Raw genomic sequence first — 19,877 nt, 5'->3', positions numbered from 1 at the left:
GGTAGTTTCCAAGGCGCCTGCTGGACTGGAATTTTTTTTTTTTTTTTTTGAATCCAGGAAAAGTCAGGGAATTTAACAAAGCATTAGTCAGAAAATGACTTCACAGTTAGTCAGTTTTAGCTTTCATTCCTACTGCTGAATCATTTCTGGTTGTCAACTAGAAAAATAGTTTTACTTCTGGAGGAAACAGATGAATAATGAAACAAAATTTACTGTATATTTAATTGTGTCTTTAAAAAAAAGGAGCTGAGCTAGTGGACGGCACAAAAATGCCTCAAAGGAATCCCAGTATTAATCAATAGATTTCCCTTGACTTCTCATAAATAAACCTGACCTGACATAAATATGGATTTTTTTTTTTTTTATTCTGTTCCATATGTTTTTATTTGGTTGCTCAACCTTGATACTTAAACTATACACACATGTGGGGCACTAAAAAAATCTACTTGTTTATCCATGTGTATTTTATGATTTTCTTATTTTTTTTATTTACCATATCACAAAGCTCTTCCCAACACATGTTGCATCACAGAGATGGGGATAAAGGTCTTAAACGTGCGGACTCATGGCGTAGACTTGGAGAGATGGGTGTTGTCCTGATTTATGTCATGAATCACTTCCTTGTCTTTCTGTTATTTTAACAAGTCCATTTTTTTTATTTTCCTCCTCAGTCAGCTCAGCCCATCGCCCGGCCCTCGGCCTCTCCCTATCAGACCATCGGCCACACAGGGTTTCATGGGTTCGGAGCCAGGGCTCCCCCTGCAAACGACCCCCCAGTCCCCCCCGTGACTGGCTTTGCTCGTTTCCATCAGTCGCTGAGGACTCCCTACACTCTGAAGCTGCCAAACGAGCCGGGACGTCAGGAGCTCAGACACATCATCATAGATGGCAGCAACGTGGCGATGGCGTGAGTCCACACACACACACACACACACACACACACACACACACACAGATAAGCAAATATAAGCTGTCTTTTTTTGTTTTGGGCTTTCAATTCAATTTTATTTATAGTATCAAATCATAACAAGAGTTATCTCAAGACACTTTACAGATAGAGTAGGTCTAGACCACACTGTATAATTTACAAAGACCCAACAATTCCAGTAATTCCCCCAAGAGCAAGCATTTAGTGTGACAGTGGCAAGGAAAAACTCCCTTTTAGGCAAAAACCTCGGGTGGTGAGGAAAACTTCCTTTAAGGGAGAAACCTCGGACAGACCCAGGCTCTTGGTAGGCGGTGTCTGACGGTGCCGGTTGGGGGTGTGATGAAGAGTGGCAATAGTAGTCACAATAAAGATAATAAACTATGACTAGAAATAGTAGTTGTAGTAGTTCATGGCGTAGCAGGGCACTGCAGGGCGTTACAGGGTGTAGCAGGGCATAGCAGGACGTAGCAGGGCGCTGCAGGGCATAGCACAGGGCTCTAGAGTGCGACCAAAATTTGTAAGGGTGCGACTAAGATTTTTCCTAGGTCGCACCGGTGCGCCTAACGTCCTCGCATCCACTTCCTCTCCACTAACGAAGCGATGTTGTTTATATCGATATGGTTTAATGTTGCGTTACGTGACCCATTTCTTCTGTAAAGCCGTGCCTGTGTTTGGATCTCTCCTCCGCGCAGCCCCGCCCCCATTCACTAACACACGGCTCACCTGCTACATGCAGACAGACACAGCGCTGCCGGTCCAAACTGCTGACATTTGTCTACAGTTGTAATTGTTATTAACACAGCTATATATTGTTAAGTATGAGAGGGAAACCTGTATTGGTACCAGTGTTTCCGCTGGTAACTCTCTGTTATTGCGGCCGCCACGGCGAAAAACACAGAAGAAGTTATTGAATGGAACTAACTTCAGTTCGTTGAGTAATAGCGTGTGAGACGGAGCCTGCTGGACCTGGGCGAGAGATGTGACCCATGGCCACATTATCATAGTTCATAAAAATGCAGCGCAGCCAGGGACAATACAGACATTTCATACACAAGGCGTATATAACGCCACTGACCCGCCAAAGCGCATTTGACCCGTGCTGGACCCATTCATAATGAGTCAGTGGTCACTCTGTGAGTAGCATACGCTTCAGTCCATCGTACTCCCCCTCTCTCCCTATATGAGCTACTGGGCTATCCGGGTCTGTTATTGTTGTTGAAAACCAGTGAAGGAGCTTTCTCAGAGATATTCTTTTTTTAAATATATCCCAGGCTATTTATTTCAGATAATTTACATGTGTTGCAGCTGTGTATTTTCAAATTGGGCAGGAAACCCTGTCTTTGCATTTTATTTTAATCACATCTGTTTTAATAAAAGAGCTTGTGAAAAGTGGCTTTGACTTAAAACTGAACATTTAGCCCACTTTGTAAAAATACATATATTAGAGATAGAGATATATATTGTGTATCGCCATTCAGCCGAAAAATACAGAGATATGATTTTTAGTCCTGGACTAGTGGAAGATCTGATAGTGTGGAGGGGCCCAGTTTGGAGAATTTTGATGCTAGGGAGTGTGGCAAGCTGGTTTAGCCAAGGCCAAAGGAGAAGAAGGCCAGGTGTTGGCCATCTGAGGGGCATTTGACAGCAAGGGGGGACCTGCTATAAGACTTTGAGTACAGTATAATTGTGCTTCAAATTAAAAAAAAAAATGTACCAACTCCTTATTCTTGTTTAAAATAATTGACATAATATATATATATATATATATATATTATATATATATATATATATATATTATATATATATATATATATATATATATATATATATATATATATATATATATATATATATATATATATATATATATATATATATATATTTTATATATATATATATATATATCCACCTGTCCCATGTTCTCTGTGCCGCTCCTGGCTCCAGCTCCAATTACCTGGTGGCTACGGCAGCAGGGCCGTAAATGGGTTGTATATATATATAAATGTATATAAAAGGGTGACCTTGAAATTGTGGCGTTAATGGCGATGCAAGGAAAAATTTGGGTGCACCTAAATTTTGTGCTGGTGCACCTAAATAAAAAAAGTTAGGCGCACCAGTGCGACCAAGGCAAAAAGTTAGTCTGGAGCCCTGTAGCAGGATGTAGCAGGGCATAGCAGCATAGCAGGGCATAGCAGGGCGTAGCAGGGCGCGGAGCAGGACCACGGCGACAGCTGCAACCATGATTTCGGTGCCACCCTAATCCAAGGAAAACTGCTGCTTTCATGGCCTTTATTGACAGCACAGCTTGACGACAGGAAAGGGGAGAGAGAGGGGTGATGTAACAGCAAAGGGCCTTGGGTCGGATTCGAATCCGCGGCCGCTGGCAAGAGCCTACATGGGGTGCGCACTCTACCGGGTGAGCTAGACGTCGCCCCAATATAAGCTATCTTTGCCCAGAAACAATGCACTAACATAAAGCAGGGTTAGTCCTCAAAAATCTGGTCTTTTTACATCAGACTATTCACACAAAACATTGTTAAGAAATGATTTAATTAAATGGTGTGTCATGGAAGTTGCACACCAATGATAAACTTTCCTGTGGCACAAAAATCAGAACCTTTGCTGTGGATTCCAATATGCAGAAATAAGGCTTCAACCAAAGCAATCCTTCAGATTCAACAACTAAGAACCAAGCTAACATGCAAATAATGTCTCTGTGATTTGAGAGACTCGACAGCTCAGAGAGAGAGCAAAGTGCTCTGTCGTCCTGGAGTTTGATCTGTTAAAATCTCTCTCATCTATGTGCTTGGGGCACCTATCACACTTCTTGGCCGTGTGTCAGTCTGACAGCATTGTGGGTTTTGTTCAGGGGATTTTTTTTGTTTGTGCACATAATATCAGTTCAGCTCAGAGGATATTGGTTTCGCTTCTGGTACTTTTAGAATAAAAACCGCAAGATAGGGCACAGAGCAGAGAGGCGCAGCGCAGGTATACGTCACGATCGCTTCTGGAATTGGTTGCGCCTTGAAAGGTCAGTTGCAACGAGGTTGTTAGAATAATTTCATTATCAAAGGATAGACAGAACCACTGAAGTTATATCAAAGTTTGTTCACTTGCAAGTAGGGTCAGTTTACAGCACTCGCAGCATAAGTGACTAATGTAAGCCTCAAACAGTAGCTTATTTATGTGTGAAATACAATCCTAACAGAATTTGATGTCGTCAGTTGTCTATCTTGTCAGTTTAGATGTCGTCTCCTCTATCTGGTCAGACTTGATGGCGTCCCCTTTATCTGGTTAAAAAAAATATTTTTAGACAGCTGAAGTCATGACAGGAGACATAGATGGGGAATGACATGCAGCAAAGGGCCACAGGTCGGAGTCGAACCTGTGGCCGCTGCGTCGAGGAGTAAACCTCTATATATGTGGGCGCACGCTCTGCCAGGTGAGCTACCCAGGCGCCCAGGTTTGGTATCAATTTACAAGGCATGACGACCCCCTAGAGCGGGACCTGTAACCATAGCAATTTTTAATAGAAATTTTGCATTGACAGGCCACAAGACAGGTGTAGAGTGGGGAAAAAAATGAAAATCAACACTTTTTTCGACACATTTTTCGATGCTTTTTTCAACATTTTTGACGTTTTTTTTTTTAATGTTTTTGTCGCTTTTTATGACCTTGTTAGTGCCTTGTTTGATGCTTTTTTCAAAGCTGTATTCCGCTGTTTTCTAGGCTTTGAATGCCTTTAGTTGCTTTTTTCAACGTTTTTGGCGCTTTTGTAACTTCTATGTCATTTTCGTCAACATTCTTTGACGTTTTTTTTTTAAACATTTTATTCGCGAAAAGCGCTGCGTTGAACCATCCATGTTGTTTTTGGGCAATTTTTGTTGAAAGAAACCCACATTTCTGATAGAGAGAACTTTGAAAAGGGGTCAGACTTGACCCGAGGACAACAGGAGGATTAATCACAAGGCTAGAACTATTACCAGTGGCCTCATTGTGTCTGGGATGATTATATTTTTTTAAGAGATGTTTTTTATGTGAATCACCCCTCAGTTCCTCTGAACATTATAAGGACAAAGTACCTGGTAAAAGGTGCTAAAAGTGCATCAGTAAATATCGGAGCACATTACTATACCTTCCTACTCTGATGCAGCATCTCTTACTGGTATAAGGGTAAAAAGTTGTAGCTCCTGTGATGATAATTCTAATACCACACGTGTGGTATATGCACCATGCTTTTTTTCCTTTTACACATGAAGCCATCACCCTTCCCATCAACATCGCCATCATTATCAGTCAATGACACACACACACACACACACACACACACACATACAGACACACACACTCTCAGTCATACTCTCAATCTAAATCAACTACCTGTTATCAGTGCGTAGGTCGCAGCTTACAACTCTTATTGTGTAGGTGCACCAAAACGTAGCCCACGCATATACAGTGTTGTTACTCATCACTTTTGTGTGTGTGTGTGTGTGTGTGTGTGTGTGTGTGTGTGTGTGTGTGTGTGTGTGTGAGAGTGAGAGTGTGTGTGTGTGTGTGTGTGTGTGTGTGTGTGTGTGTGTGTGTGTGTGTGTGTGTGTGAGAGTGTGAGTGTGAACCCGGCCGAGCGAAAGCAGTTGTAACAACACGATTTATTAGTGGGGGAGCACTACGGGGGTGTTTTGGGGAAGAAAGGCCTTTTCTCGTAAAAATCTGTGTCTGTAGTTTCTGTTTTATCCAGTTATTGTGCAACAAAGGCAGGATAGAGTGCAGCTTCTTTCTTTTTTTTTCTCTTCCTCACTTTCTAATGATGTGTCGTCACAGTCTTCATCCCGGATGAACTAATTTTTGCAACCACTTCCTTTCACGCTTTGTGTGACTCCGACTCTCCCTCCCTCCTCCTAATCCTTTCGCCCTTCCTCCCTCCTTTCCAGAAGTAAGCACAGGTCACCTCTGACTCGACATCTGTCATACAGGATGAACGAAAAGATGTATTCATTATTGTTTTTATGAGGTAATGCAAAGTGAGACACACAGTTCTAAGTCTGATAGCCTGTTAAAACCACAGTACTCCAGACAACAAGATGTTCTAAACATTTTCCTGGATCTTTTTATCCAGTGATTTGTAGTTTTTTGTTTGCTTATTTGATGATGATGTCCCTGGTGCAGGTTTGAAAGAGGTTATTAGCTTATGTAAACGTATCCATATGAGTTCCAAGATGTTTTCACTTGTCAGGTTACACCTGGGTTTCCACCGTGATTGTACTGCATGCATTATGTCTTCCTGCTGTCGAGTCCTTCATCACCTTCTCTTTCAGCAATCGGTGGAACTTCCCCTGAGTTTGCATTGCAGCTGTGACTGCAAGCTGAAAATAATTGTGTGTGTGTGTGTGTGTGTGTGTGTGTGTGTGTGTGTGTGTGTGTGTGTGTGTGTGTGTCTGTGTGTCTGTGTGTCTGTGTGTCTGTGTGTCTGTGTGTTTTTGTTTTACTATATTCGTGGGGTCCAAAAACCGGGGAATACAGTATACTTGTGAGGTCTGCACAGCCTTGTGGGGCCCAAAATGCTGGACCCCACCAGGTTAAAGGGCTGTTTGAGGGTTAAGACTTGGTTTTAGGATTAGGGTTAGAATTAGGTTATGGTTAGGGTGAGGGTAAGGGTTAAGGTTAGGCATTTAGTTGTGATGGTTAAGGTTAGGGTAAGGGGCTAGGGAATGCATTATGTCAATGACGGGTCCCCACAAAGATAGTGAAACAAACGTTTGTGTGTGTGTGCTCTCTACCTTGACATGGCATTACAAACACAGACATACAGACAACGTGATTGTGTGTGTGTGTGCTCAGTTACATGTGCTATGACAGTTTAGGGAAATAGATCGGGGGGGGGGGGGGTTGTGCCAGGGGTACCGTTGTTTTTTTTTTGTTGCCAGACCTACGTCACTTTGCTGGAGACCTGCTAAATATTTTGTGTCACACCACTGTGTGTAACAAGCAGCCACACAGACTGCTCCTGTGCGTCTGTGCTTCACCACAGCTCATGGTGAGGCCAGATTGATTATCAAGATCGTAACCCAGTGCACAGGGAAGTTACCAGTACAGACAGACATACACGTGACAAGGAAAAACGAAGAGCGAGCAGAAGCTCCATTCTTAAGGCATCATGAGTCTCGTCAGTCTCACTCATTCAGTCTCGGGTTGCGTCAAAATGAAACTGTTGAAGAACACAGGGTGTTGCCACAGCCATGTGTTTCTGCTGCTAAATGATTACCAAACTCTTCATGTACTGCAACTGTAATTTCAAATTTGACACAGAGTTTTTTCCTGAAAATAATCTTGTTTACAAACGGATTCCCCCAGCATAAAAAAAAAAAAAGGTTGAATGTCTGCTCTATTGATTTATTAGGTGATGATCAATGGTTTTGAAGCGTAGTAATGAGGCAGAATTTCCTTTAACACACACATACGTGAGACCATCAAATAAAGAATAAATACTCTAAAAACAAGTCATTCTAGTGTTTTGAGTGTGGCTTGTAGCAGCAGCAGCCAGCTTCCTGCTCGGTGAGACGGGCTGCTCTCAGGGAGTTTCTCATGTTTGTTGTCGTTTGTGTTGTTTTGTGGTTTTCTGTCCTAGCGACCCATTTGTTGTATTACAGCTGTCTGACGACGTGGTATACGTCACCACCAACAATCTGGGTCAGCTGATTGTGTGTGTGTGTGTGTGTGTGTGTGTGTGCGTGCTGTTTTGTATTGAGTACTACCAAAATAACTGCCAGGTTTGCCATTACTTCTGTTGCCAGAGACACCATTGAAACCACAGATGTGTATCAATATTTTCACTTTGCATCAATGATATTGGATCGCTGATCATTGAAGCGATATATATTGATCCAGGTCTATGTACCGTTGCACCCCTAGAGCCTACCCCGGCTTTAATATACAGCCTCGTTTCTCCTTACTGATAAAGCTTTTACCATGCCAAGTCGTATCACTGGAGACGCTGCTCATCAGTCGTGGACCTCAGTAGTTCAGACATTGCAAACTGAAGCGTATCACTGATTTCTCCACATGCTCCTTGATCTCACTGTGTCCCTCTTCTTTTCCTCCCCATCTCTCCAGTCATGGTCTTCATCGGTTCTTCTCCTGTCGAGGAATAGCGCTGGCTGTGGAGACCTTTTGGAGGCGGGGCCACAGGGAGATCACCGTATTTGTCCCCCAGTGGCGTCAGAAGAGAGACCGACTCACAACAGGTACTCGTGTGTGTCCACGTGTGTACAGGGCAGTCAAGTAATAGAACAGTGATATGTTTCTCATTATTTGGGTTCTTTGCTGTCACATTGTATTTCTAATGAAAGAGTGATTAGCAGGTTGAAGTGCTGACTTTCAGCTTTAAGGGTTTTAAAAAGGTTACAGACCTTTTTTTATAACCCGTATAATATGCGTGCATGTTTGAGCATGCAGGACCTGAACAATAGGTGTGCGCGGGTTTTTTTTTTTTTGCTTTTCTATTTTATTATCATGTAATATTAATACAATTGTTATTTTTTTATTGCAGAGCAACATTTTTTAAACCAGCTAGAAGACCTGAGACTGCTCTCCTTCACTCCCTCCAGAGAGGTGTGTGGCCAGAGGATATCCTCACACGACGACAGGTACACACACACACACACACACACACACACACAGTCTTAAACTTTACTAGACATCTTTGAGGAGAGAGTCCACCAATCTTGAATGCTTTATTTCTCGACTGAAAACCACGCAGACAGAGTTGTTTAGACACGAGAGATTGAGTCGTAGAGCAGTGGGGGAACTCAGTTATCTCTGCGCATTTCAGTTCCATTACCAACTTTTCTCCTCCTACGCAAATATCTAACATTTTAAACACTTACCGCACCCATTTCCAACTACAGTCATACTGCATTTTCATAATAGAGATGAGTAAGCTCACTAAGGCTACATTTACATTGCTACGTTTTGGTTTTTAAGCTGAGTTTTGAGCCATATAGTGTTAATTTTGTCACCTGTTTTTAATTTAGTCTTAGTCTTAGGCCAAATGTCCTTGTTAGTTTTAGTCATATTTAGTCATTCACATATCTTTTTTTGTTAGTCAAGTTTTAGTCGACTAAAAGTCTCGTCATTTTAATCTAGTTTTAGTCAAAAGAAAACTCAATATATCTTAGTCACGTTTTAGTCAAGACATTTTAGTCTTTTTTTTTAAATAACAAATCATTTCTGAGATTATTCCTGATAACCATTTCAGTCAAATAGTGTTTCACACATCTCAAATATTGGTTAAATGTCGTAATTACCTGACAAAATACACTTGTTGAATGATTTTTGTTGAATGCAACTTTGTTGAACGCGTCTGGTTCTCTGATTTAAGAGACACATTCACAAATGATGAACTTGTTCTGAAGAGTATTTTATTTTGAACCAACACAATTCAAAAGCTGGGGCCCAACAGACTCCGACTGACAAGTTACAAAGGTTTTCAAAACGTTTTTTGGTTGCCTTGTGTCTCAGTTTCCTGTTCAGAGCAGAAATAAAATAAGTATACCCAGAAAAACTGAAAAGAATATGCCTACTGTACTGTAGGCCTAAAATACAATATCATGGTATGTAAAATGCGACCAAATATCGAGCCTCTTCCTTCTACATGTCGTCGGCGCTCTGGCAGAAATCTCTGGTGTTCGTTACAGTCTATGGGTGTTGTGTTCTTGCTCCACGTTGTTTCGTGTTGCCAGAGGCTGGCAACAACAGCACGAACTCATTCGAAATATTTTGAAGGCGTAATAGCTGTATATTCTATCTCATGATGAAAAAGACGGTTGTAGACGAACATGAAGAGATATTTTATCTTAGTTTTTATTTTATGCAACACATTTTAGTCTCGTCTTTTTTTCATCAACAGTAATGCATGTTAATTTAGTCGTAGTCAGCGTTTTTGGGCATTGGTGCAGTCTTGTCATCGTCTCGTCATGGAAAAAAAGTTTGTTGACGAACATATTTAGTCTTGTCTCGTATGATGAAATTAACACTAGAGCCATAAGCAAACTCCTAAAGTGTTTTTAGCTCCCGTAGAAGAACTAATCTCTGTTTACACTAACACGGCCAGACCGCACGTTTCATCAACATTCTCATATACTGGGCAAGTGCGTGCCGGGCAAATAGGAGGCAGCATGTACACTCCGCCTGTTGCTGGTAGTTGCCATGGTAACGTTAGTAGCTTAGTCTCAGAGAACGAGACCCAATCAGACAGCGAGACGTTGGCGTCCGTGTAGCCAAAGGTCTCTGTTTGCGGCCGTTGAGACTGCAACACAACCACGGCGATTCCAAATCAAAACGGGGTCGGAAGTGTTTTCAAATGTCTCCGTTTTTTTGGGGCTCTGAAACGCCAGAGCAGTGTGAATGCGAGGTGTAAACGTAGCAAAAGAATATTGGCTTTTTAAACCAAAACGTAGCAATGTAAATGTAGCCTCACTAGAGGACAGCTTCAACAGATGTCTAGAAAAAAAGTGTTCTATAATGATTTAAAATACTGCAAGAACTGCTCTGTTTTGGTGTTTAGGCCAGATGAAGTGAGTTTAGAAAGCCACATCTCTCAGCAACTTAAGATTGACCAGCAACTATATCCGTTCTCACAGATGGATTAGGTGTTTATTTGTGTTTGTGGTTAGTGAAAATGAATTGACTTTAAAATAAACTCAGCATTCAAGGTGTTCCTCTGCCGGTGGATTCCCCTCTGTGAGCTGCAGCGGCCCAGCTGGGAACCAGCTTAATCTGACCTTTTAAACGCAGGGAAAATCCACAGTGTCTAATCTATATTCTCTCTCTGTTAGGTTCCTGCTCCACCTAGCAGAAAAAACAGACGGGATCATCGTAACCAATGACAACCTGAGGGACTTTGTCAATACCTCGGACACCTGGCGCAAGATCATTCAAGAGAGGTGATTGTGTGTTACCTATACACAGCTCAGTCAGTCATTCACTTAGTATATGTTCCATTACCCAACATGATAGTGGAAAGTCCCATGGAGGCAGACTGCCAGCTGGATGACAAATGTTAAGGGTGTAGTGTCCATTTACTGCCAGTTTAATTCGATTTAACAACATTCTTTAAGTAAAAGAAGAACAAACAGAACCTCAAGGGCAAAGTAACATTCACAGGGGGGGTTAGTAATGTTTGACTTGATGTACACACCTAATGCTAATAGAAGATTGATTTTTGTTTAAGTTCAAATAAAATACAAAAAAAACCTACATAAATATCTTGCCTTTTCAAGATCACAAATTACAACTATAATTTTTGGCAGGTTCATTTAGTTTTTTTCTATTCTGAGAATGGTAATATTGCTAGGACAATTAGAGCAACTCCCTCGGAGTTGATTCGAGGAACTACAGGAGACCAGGAGAATGCAGTTGTTAATAGAATTCACCGGTAATCACAATGTGTAGGAACTCATCAATGAGATAAATGCTTTACATAAAGTTTTAATCCAGTGTTAAAAAAAAAAAACTACACTAAAACTGGACAGTGTAGGTTCAACACTTGCATGCAGTATTCTTAGCGCAGTGGTTTTAATTTGGTAGGTAAATCATTCCTGTATCAGTTGATATTTGGTTATTGAATGTTTTTGAGGGCCTTTTATGTCCTAAATGGAGCCAGGCCAGGTAGAGTACAGCTCTATACTGTACAATGACTATGGTTAAGTACCTCATACAACCCCACATGAAAATATCCAAACTGTCCCTTTTAAGGTTGAAGCTGTGAAATGGTTTGCTAACATTTGAATTGACAGAGCGTGTTTGGTGCTATATACAGCCTGGGAGTAAGCACTGACAAGACGGTTAAGTGCTAAACAAATACTGTAGATGTTAATATACTTTTGTATATTGCAATTCTTCTGTTTTAATACAATTTTGCCTTAAAGGTCCTATGATATGCTGCTTTTTGGATGCTTTTATATAGACCTTAGTGGTCCCCTAATACTGTATCTGAAGTCTCTTTTATATAGACCTTAGTGGTCCCCTAATACTGTATCTGAAGTCTCTTTTATATAGACCTTAGTGGTCCCCTAATACTGTATCTGAAGTCTAATTCCCAAAATTCAGCCTTGGTGCAGAATTACAGCCACTAGAGCCAGTCCCACAATGAACTTTCCTTAGGATGTGCCATTTCTATGTCTGTAGCTTTAAATGCTATTGAGGAGGAGAGAGGGGGGGGGGGGAAGGTGGAGGGTGGGGGTGTGGCCTTGACCAACTGCCATGCTTCACTTGTTTTCAAGCCATGATGTCTCTCTCTTTCTCATGGGTGGGCCAAATTCTCTGGGCGGGCAAAGCAGAGAAAGGGGAGGTAACCTTTCCCCTTATGATGTCATAAAGGGAAGATTCCTGATTGGCCCATCTGAGCTTTCATTTTCTCAAAGGCAGAGCACGATACCCAGGGCTCGGTTTACACCTATCACCATTTCTAGCCACTGGGGGACCATAGGCAGGCTGGAGGAACTCATATTAATGTTCAAAGAAAAAGAAAAAAAAAACTCATAAAGTGACATTTTCATGCCATGGGACCTTTAATACTGTTATGAGGATTTAAAAACATATTTCTCGCAATAGCAAGATTGCAAATTCATGGCCCTGTAATTTTCCACTTTAAAAACAGCTCAGATCTTACACTAATCTGGTCATAGACGGAGAGGAGTTCAGATTAAGAAAATACAAAGTCCCTCATCCTGTGCCCTTACTATCTAAAGCCAACATTTGTATTGTATTATAAAATAGTCATATTTCTTTCCTTTTCACTAATAGGTTGCTTCAGTTTACATTTGTGGAGGACCACTTCATGATCCCTGATGACCCTCTTGGGAAAAACGGACCTCATCTGGACCTCTTCCTGTGTAAAGACAACAGGTATGTTTTGCCTGCAGATGTGTGGGAATACGTACGGTGACTTAATAAATGTTGAGCTATTGTTGCCGCTTGTGCTCAATCAATCAATCAATCAGTCAGCATTTATTTATATTAGGGGTGTAAGAAAAAATCGAAACACTTGAGTTTCGCAATATTTTATTTTGCAATACTGTATCGATTTTCAAAAGGAAATATCGTTTTTTTATTATTATTATTATTATTATTATTATTATTATTATTATTATTATTTAAAACGTTCAGAAATATTCATGTAAGGTTCACGTTTATGTTGTGTTTAAACCCCCTACCGCTAGATGGCTATGCTGAGACGCACCACTAGTGTCCTTGCCTAACAGTGCCTAGCAGTGCTAGAAGCTAACAATGTAGCTATGGCTGAACTTTGGCCTACTTTAACATATAAACATTAGCTCACTAAGAACCTGTGAACCACAATCCCAAACTGGTAGTTTGATTTTCTGTGTGCTGAATTGTTTACCTAAAGTAAACTTCTTTGACTTTTATGAACATCATGTCTTTTTTTAAATATTAGTTTTTCTAAAATTATACTTAAAAAATCCCAATATATCGCCTTACGCACAGTATCGAAATATATTGCAATATATTGAATCGTGACCCATGTATCGTGATACGTATCATATCGCCAGATTCTTGCCAATACACAGCACTAATTTAGTTTGTGTTTTTGTAACAGCTGGTTGCTGTAAATTGTAGTGGTTTACAGCAACCAGCAGGTATCCAAAGTGCTTTACATCAAGGACCAAGAATAAAACCACTTGTACCATGGTCCGGGTCAACCCAGGATTCTGATTGGCTGCAGGGTGTCCATTAAAAAGGGTTACAGAAAAAACAATAAATAAGAACCTTATGGGACTGGAATGATTGTTCCAGGTATTAGTCACACCCTCAGGCGTAACCAGGTACGTGCGTAAGACAGTTAGTGCAACTTACTTCTTGCAGCTTGTGTGTTAGCGCCATCCTGTGGTGTTAAGAGGACGAGGCACTGAAGCACCACACTGTTGGAAATAACAGATTCACATTTCCTTTTTCTTTTAATGTAGGGCATTCATTGAAAACGGTAAACAGTCCTATATAGATACATAGATATGTCTGATAACACTTTTTTATGGACACCCTGCAGCCAATCAAAATTGAGTATTCACCCAGACCATGGTATAGTATGTATTAAAAGCCATCCTAAATAAATAAGTTTTGAGTTTAGATTTAAAAAGAGCTACGTCTTTAAAAGTATGAATACATGGCAGTACATGGCTGACCTTTTCACACTTGTCTCCACTCTATTTCTTCCTCTCAGGATGGCTCCAGCCACTACCCTCCCTCTGAGACCCCCAGACTTCCGGCCGTCCTTCCAGCCGCAGCAGCCGGTTTACGTCCAGGCCCTCCATTCGGCTCCCCGGACCCCCGCCCCCACGCCCCGGCCCCCTACCTCCCTGATGCCCCACTCCACTGCGCACTGGCCCCACTCGGGTCCACCCGAGTGGCACCCGCCCCGCCGTTCCCCTTCCCCCTCGCCCTCGCCCCCTCCCCAGCGGTCGCCGGGGGAAACGTCCGAGCTCAAGAGGAAGCTGTACGACATCTTCCCCGACCAGAAGCAACGGATCGACCGCATCCTCAGCGACAACCCGTACATGAGAGACCTGAACGCCCTGTCTGGCCTGCTGCTGGGATAGATGACTGGCTCAGCCCGGAGAATCAGCAGACACACACACACACACACACACACACACAGTACATATGCAAGAATATACATGTCACGCATCAAAATAATTTATTTTACCATTTCTTCCAGCCTGGAGGGCATGGGAAGTTTGATTTTGATTTGAATATAATTTATACACAAAGACTGATCATCAAACGAGCTGCTATTGGCAAAAAATATTTTTTTAATGATCTCCCCCCCCCCTCCTCCTCTTTTGCTCTGAAATCGATTAAGGTGAACAACTCTGGTGTCTACAGAACCAAAATGTTTACAAATTGCCATATTTGTCAAGCAGCAAAGTCTATATTGTTCAGATGGTCATACGTTGTTGCAGGTCCCTGACAACAATCCAGATGTTCCTTGAATGTGGGAGAAAATGTTTCGGAGCAACAACAGTGAACTGGTCCCACTGGTGGCGGTCTGGCTCCAGCGTTTACCATCAGACTCTAACACTCTGAACATACAAGCTCTGAGCTTTTTATGGATATCATTTGTGTGTTTTTATGTTTTCAACATATTAGTTATACACTTGTTCTGTAACAGGGAATTCACTGATAGGCAGTACCAGGCTCTTGAACTCAATGTCAGTGAGTAGTTTCAGCAGTCTGGAGTCGTCGACAGGAGTACCACTGGGTTTCCCCCCCCCCCATTTTCTTGTCAGTGTACTTTGAGGAAGCATGATGAGATCACTAGCTTTAGCATCATAAAATCACTGTTAGTGACCGTTAATGTTGGGTACAAATCCCCAAAAGCCGTATTGGCATAGTAGACACAACTTTACTTTCAGTTTTGCAGCTAACCACATTAAAGAAGAAACACCTTTAGGCATGTGTAAGGTCAAGATTTAGAAGCTATATAGATGGGCAGTTATAACTGTGTAGTTTTCAAATTATTTCAGACACGTCAGATATGTATTATACCTAACACACACATATATATATATATATATATATATATATATATATATATATATATATATATATATATACACACACACATATATATATATATATATATATATATATATATACACACACACACACACACACACACACACACACACACACACACACACACACACAGGCTGAATTAGGCTGAATTAATCTCAATCCATTGCTCTTATTAAAGCAGTGCTGCCCATCTCGATCCCTTTAAAATCTTACCGGTATATCCTTGCCTTTACTCCAGAAATGATTGCCTGGCTGAATCCAAATAATGCTTTTTTTCAACTACTTTTACTAATTCTTCCAAAAATGTCAAAACAATAGCAACTAACGTATAAAAAGTGTTTGGTTTTTTGGGTTTTCTTTTTTTTTTTAAAGGATCATTCTTTTTCAGTCAAATCTTTGTTCGCATTAATAATGATTTACTTTAAAATGCCTTTTGTTTGACAGAAATTGGCTCAATAATCAGAAGGAAGTTTGAGTGTATTTGAGTACCACCACTTCTCTGTCATTGGAGACACCTTCTCTGGTAGCTCTGTTGCTTCTCAAGCCTTGCCGTGTTTGAAACGATCACTGCAAAGCTGCAGGAGAACTCGGGTGCTGAAACTGAATTTGCTGCTCTGATACTGTATATCTAGACGAGGATTTGAACATTTGGTTGAATCGGTTCCCGGCATCGGTTGTTCCAGTTAGATGCGCTGTTAACTGCGTTTTCAGGAGGCTGCAGTCACTAGTTCTACATCAGCATTTTGTTCTAAGATGCTCTGTGAAATACCCGCCTCGGATCTTTCGGCGATATGCACGTCAGTCCACTACACTACAAGAGTTTGGATTCATCCTTTGTTGATAGAGTTAAGTGACCCCGACTTAAATTTCAAATCACAATCCATGCGTTTGCTCACCGGAAGAAACATTTTGCAAAGATGACATGATATACCTAAGTTACATTTGTAATTAGTGTTTAATAGCTGAATTTATTAATGCACTGAAGGTAATAATTGTGTAGTGTGTAAAACAAGGTTTCATTGATGAATCGTCAGAAAGCTTGTTTTGTTTTTTTACCCTCCTACACCCAGAGAATGTGGGGCCGCAGCTTGCATATTTGACATGCATCTGAGTTTTGTAATATACAAACACTTTATCTCCTTGTAAGAAACAAAAAGAATCTCTGCACAAAAACCTTTTACAAGGGGTCAAAATCATTTTGTTCGTACTTGCTCTGTTGTAAGGATTACTGAAGGATTTCCACTTTTGTTGTATTATAATTCTTTCGTGTGTATCGATTTTTTTTTTTTTTTTTTTTTGTAAATACAAGCATTTTGGGCTACGGTGCACATATGGTTTAATGTATGTGGAAAAACAAAATAAATGCGGCAGTCCCCATACAACTTTGTTTTGCGTGACTTTGCTTAGTGTTTATTCACATTTTGCTTTACTTCACTTTTAACTTTTATTTTGCTGCTAGAGTTACAGGAGAGCAGCGTGTGGAGTCCTGTCTCTTACCCTAACCCATAACATTAGTCCTTCTGATAATATTACTCAGTCCTTCCAGAAAAATGCAGAGTTTTTTTGTGATTGTTGTGGGCAAACAGCCTTGATTATGCGGCACGTTTTCTTAAAAAATGCAATGGAATATGCGGGATATTTATGCAATTTTAGGCAATGAAATTACAGGAACTTGCCAAAATTGCGGGAACTTGCAAAAACTGCGGTTTCGTCATGGCTTCATCACGGGGTTTGCAGCTTTTCGATGATGTTCACGTCGCGTAATTACGTCACTTCATAACGTTCCCATGGCAACAGGGGAAAATGGCTGCTCTTGTGTGAAGTTAACGCAACATCTTTCAACTTTCTGCTAAGATATATGTGACTTTTTTGCAATGAAAATGCAGGGGATTATGAAATCATGCAAGCCCCGCATATTTTGTGTGGAAAACGGCAATTTATGCGGCGAAAGTGTGGTGTATTTGAAAAAATGCGGGCCCCGCATAAATATAAGCGGACTCTGGCTGATTATGCATTGAATTATGCGATCGCATAATCGCGTTTTTCTGGAGGGACTGAATAATTTATACTTCATTAATCCCGCAAGGGAAATTACAATGTTTTACAATGTTTTCATTCTGTTATTACACACTACACACAGGCCTGAAATACACACACACACATATGCTCAGTACCTGTACATGCTCTAATAGAGAGATGTCAGTGTGAGGGCGCTGCAGCTGTCGATGGACTGGCGCACCGAGCAGTTGGGGGTTCGGTGTAGAGCTGCAAAGATTAATCGATTAGTTGTCAACTCTTAAATTAATCGCCTACTATTTTGAAAATCGATTAGTCGGTTTGAGTAATTTTTTTAAGACAAAAGTAAAAATTCTTTGATTCCAGCTTCTTAAATGTGAATATTTTTCTAGTTTCTTCTCTCCTCTGTGACAGTAAACTGAGTATTTTTTGAGTTGTGGACAAAACAAGACATTTGAGGACGTCATCTTGGGCTTTTGGGGAAACACTGATCCACATGTTTCACCATTTTCTGACATTTTAGAGACCAAACAACTAATCGATTAATCGAGAAAAAAAATCAACAGATTAATCGACTATGAAAATAATCGTTTGTTGCAGCCCTGGTTCGGTGACTTGCTCAAGAGGAGATGAACCGGCATCCAACTCCCTTCAGACTGAGCTACTGCCACCCCTACAACTGATGTAACCTATATTGACAGAACATATGTAAATGGCAATATGCATCCCCTTGTACATGTTCACAGAGTCCTAGAATACTAAGAATGGTTCAGACTCTCTGTTTACTACAGCAGCTTGTGAGCCTGTGTGTAACAGAGGCAGATAGCAGTCTACACCCCAGTCAGGCCAACAGAGAGCTACAGGCATTCTGATGCAAGCGCATCAGAATGAAGAAGAGAAGTGTAGAAATGGATGTTACCTATTGAACATCCCACCCTAATGTCACTGTGCATGTGTTTGTGTTTGCACAGTGCAACATCCACGTGTGGTTATGCTTTGTGTTTAGTTGCAGTGTAGATATTTGGGCTCCCGGTAAAATGAGTTATAAGTTAAGATTCAAGATACACTTTGGGCCTTATTGCTATTAAAAAAAAAGAGTCCCCATACAACATTAATTGCATTGTATGGAAGCCCTTTTACTTTTCCAAAGCATTAATAAAGCCTTAACAGGGGAAACCTCTAGGTCACCCAGTAAGTGCGTTCGCCCCATGTAGGCTGAGTCCTGCAGCGGCGCGGGTTCGAATCCGACCTGCTGCCATTTGCTGCGTGTCATGCCTCATCTCTCCCCCTTTCATGTCTATCCACTGTCACTTCATAATAAAGGGAAAAGCCCCCCAAAAAAAGTCTTTAAAAGAATAATAATAAAACATTATTTTACGTAGGTTCTGCTTCCGCATCAGATTGAAATCAACCTGAATTATTGATTATGTGCTTTGACAGCACAGCGGTACTTCTGCAGATTATCCACTAGGGGTCAGCGTGCATTAAGATATGGCCGCTGCAGTAATGTTTTCGCTCGTTCACTTTACAACTTCTGGCTTTACCAGATGTCTTACAGTATATACTGTATATATATCATCTGTGACCTCACATTGGGCGAGGCAGAATAGTGCACAGAAGTGGATTGTAGATTGTAGAGATAATGAATCAGGATGCCATCATATCCCAGCAGGCATTTCAAAAAAAATAACACGACTACATCTTTTTTCACTATTCTCCACTGCAAAAGAAGAAATCAACACATGGATGGATATTTCAAACTCTAACTTGATCTATTTAATTTCAGAGTAAATTACAATACAATACATACTGTATTCAGCATAGGTGTAGAGCCCCAAAATATAGTAAAAGGTTATCATAAAAGCCAAAAGTATAAGTCAATACATAAATAAATAATAATTTTATTTAACCATGTGGAAGAGGGGGCAAGAGGACCATGCAGGGGCATTAGCCAATCAGGTGAGGGCCACAAAGGCAAGGCAAGGCGAGTGTATTTATATAGCATATTTTAGCAACAGGGGAATTTAAAGAGCTTTACACAAAGCAATAAAAGTACCATACTGTAAAAAGTCAGATTTCCATGTCTTTTTAGATAATAAAGCAGGTCGAGGTGCTATCTAAATACTGTAAAGGTTTTAAAGTGGCCATATTATGCTCATTTTCAGTTTCATAATTGTATTTTGAGGTTATACCAGGGCTGGTTTACATGGTTTAATTTTCAAAAAACACACTGTGTAAAAATGTAATTTTTTTTCAGTGTTTTGGTCGTCTTTTTTGACAATTTTGTCACTTTTTCTGATGGTTTTTTTCGGCACTTTATCTGACGTTCTTTTATTAAAAA

General features: G+C 40.8%; 1 protein-coding gene across 2 annotated transcripts in view; it reads left to right on the top strand.

The window, feature by feature from the left end:
- n4bp1 (nedd4 binding protein 1) overlaps positions 1-19,877 on the top strand; it is a 41,910-nt gene that overhangs the window by 15,124 nt on the left and 6,909 nt on the right. The window contains exons 7-12 of one of the 2 annotated variants that reach the window (XR_004104151.2): positions 672-907; positions 8,039-8,169; positions 8,475-8,571; positions 10,762-10,869; positions 12,731-12,832; positions 14,166-15,065. Coding sequence is in view for 1 of the 2 variants with exons in the window: in XM_031294815.2 (XP_031150675.1) it covers positions 672-907; positions 8,039-8,169; positions 8,475-8,571; positions 10,762-10,869; positions 12,731-12,832; positions 14,166-14,541 (1,050 nt within the window). In the remaining variant the exon portion in view is untranslated. Of the gene's footprint in view, positions 1-671; positions 908-8,038; positions 8,170-8,474; positions 8,572-10,761; positions 10,870-12,730; positions 12,833-14,165; positions 15,507-19,877 lie in introns of those variants that run through there. The other variant, XM_031294815.2, reaches the window with a different exon arrangement.

This window comes from Sander lucioperca, chromosome 7, assembly GCF_008315115.2.
Source record: "Sander lucioperca isolate FBNREF2018 chromosome 7, SLUC_FBN_1.2, whole genome shotgun sequence".
Classification (NCBI taxonomy): domain Eukaryota; kingdom Metazoa; phylum Chordata; class Actinopteri; order Perciformes; family Percidae; genus Sander; species Sander lucioperca.
This window is presented reverse-complemented; position numbering and strand designations above follow the sequence as displayed.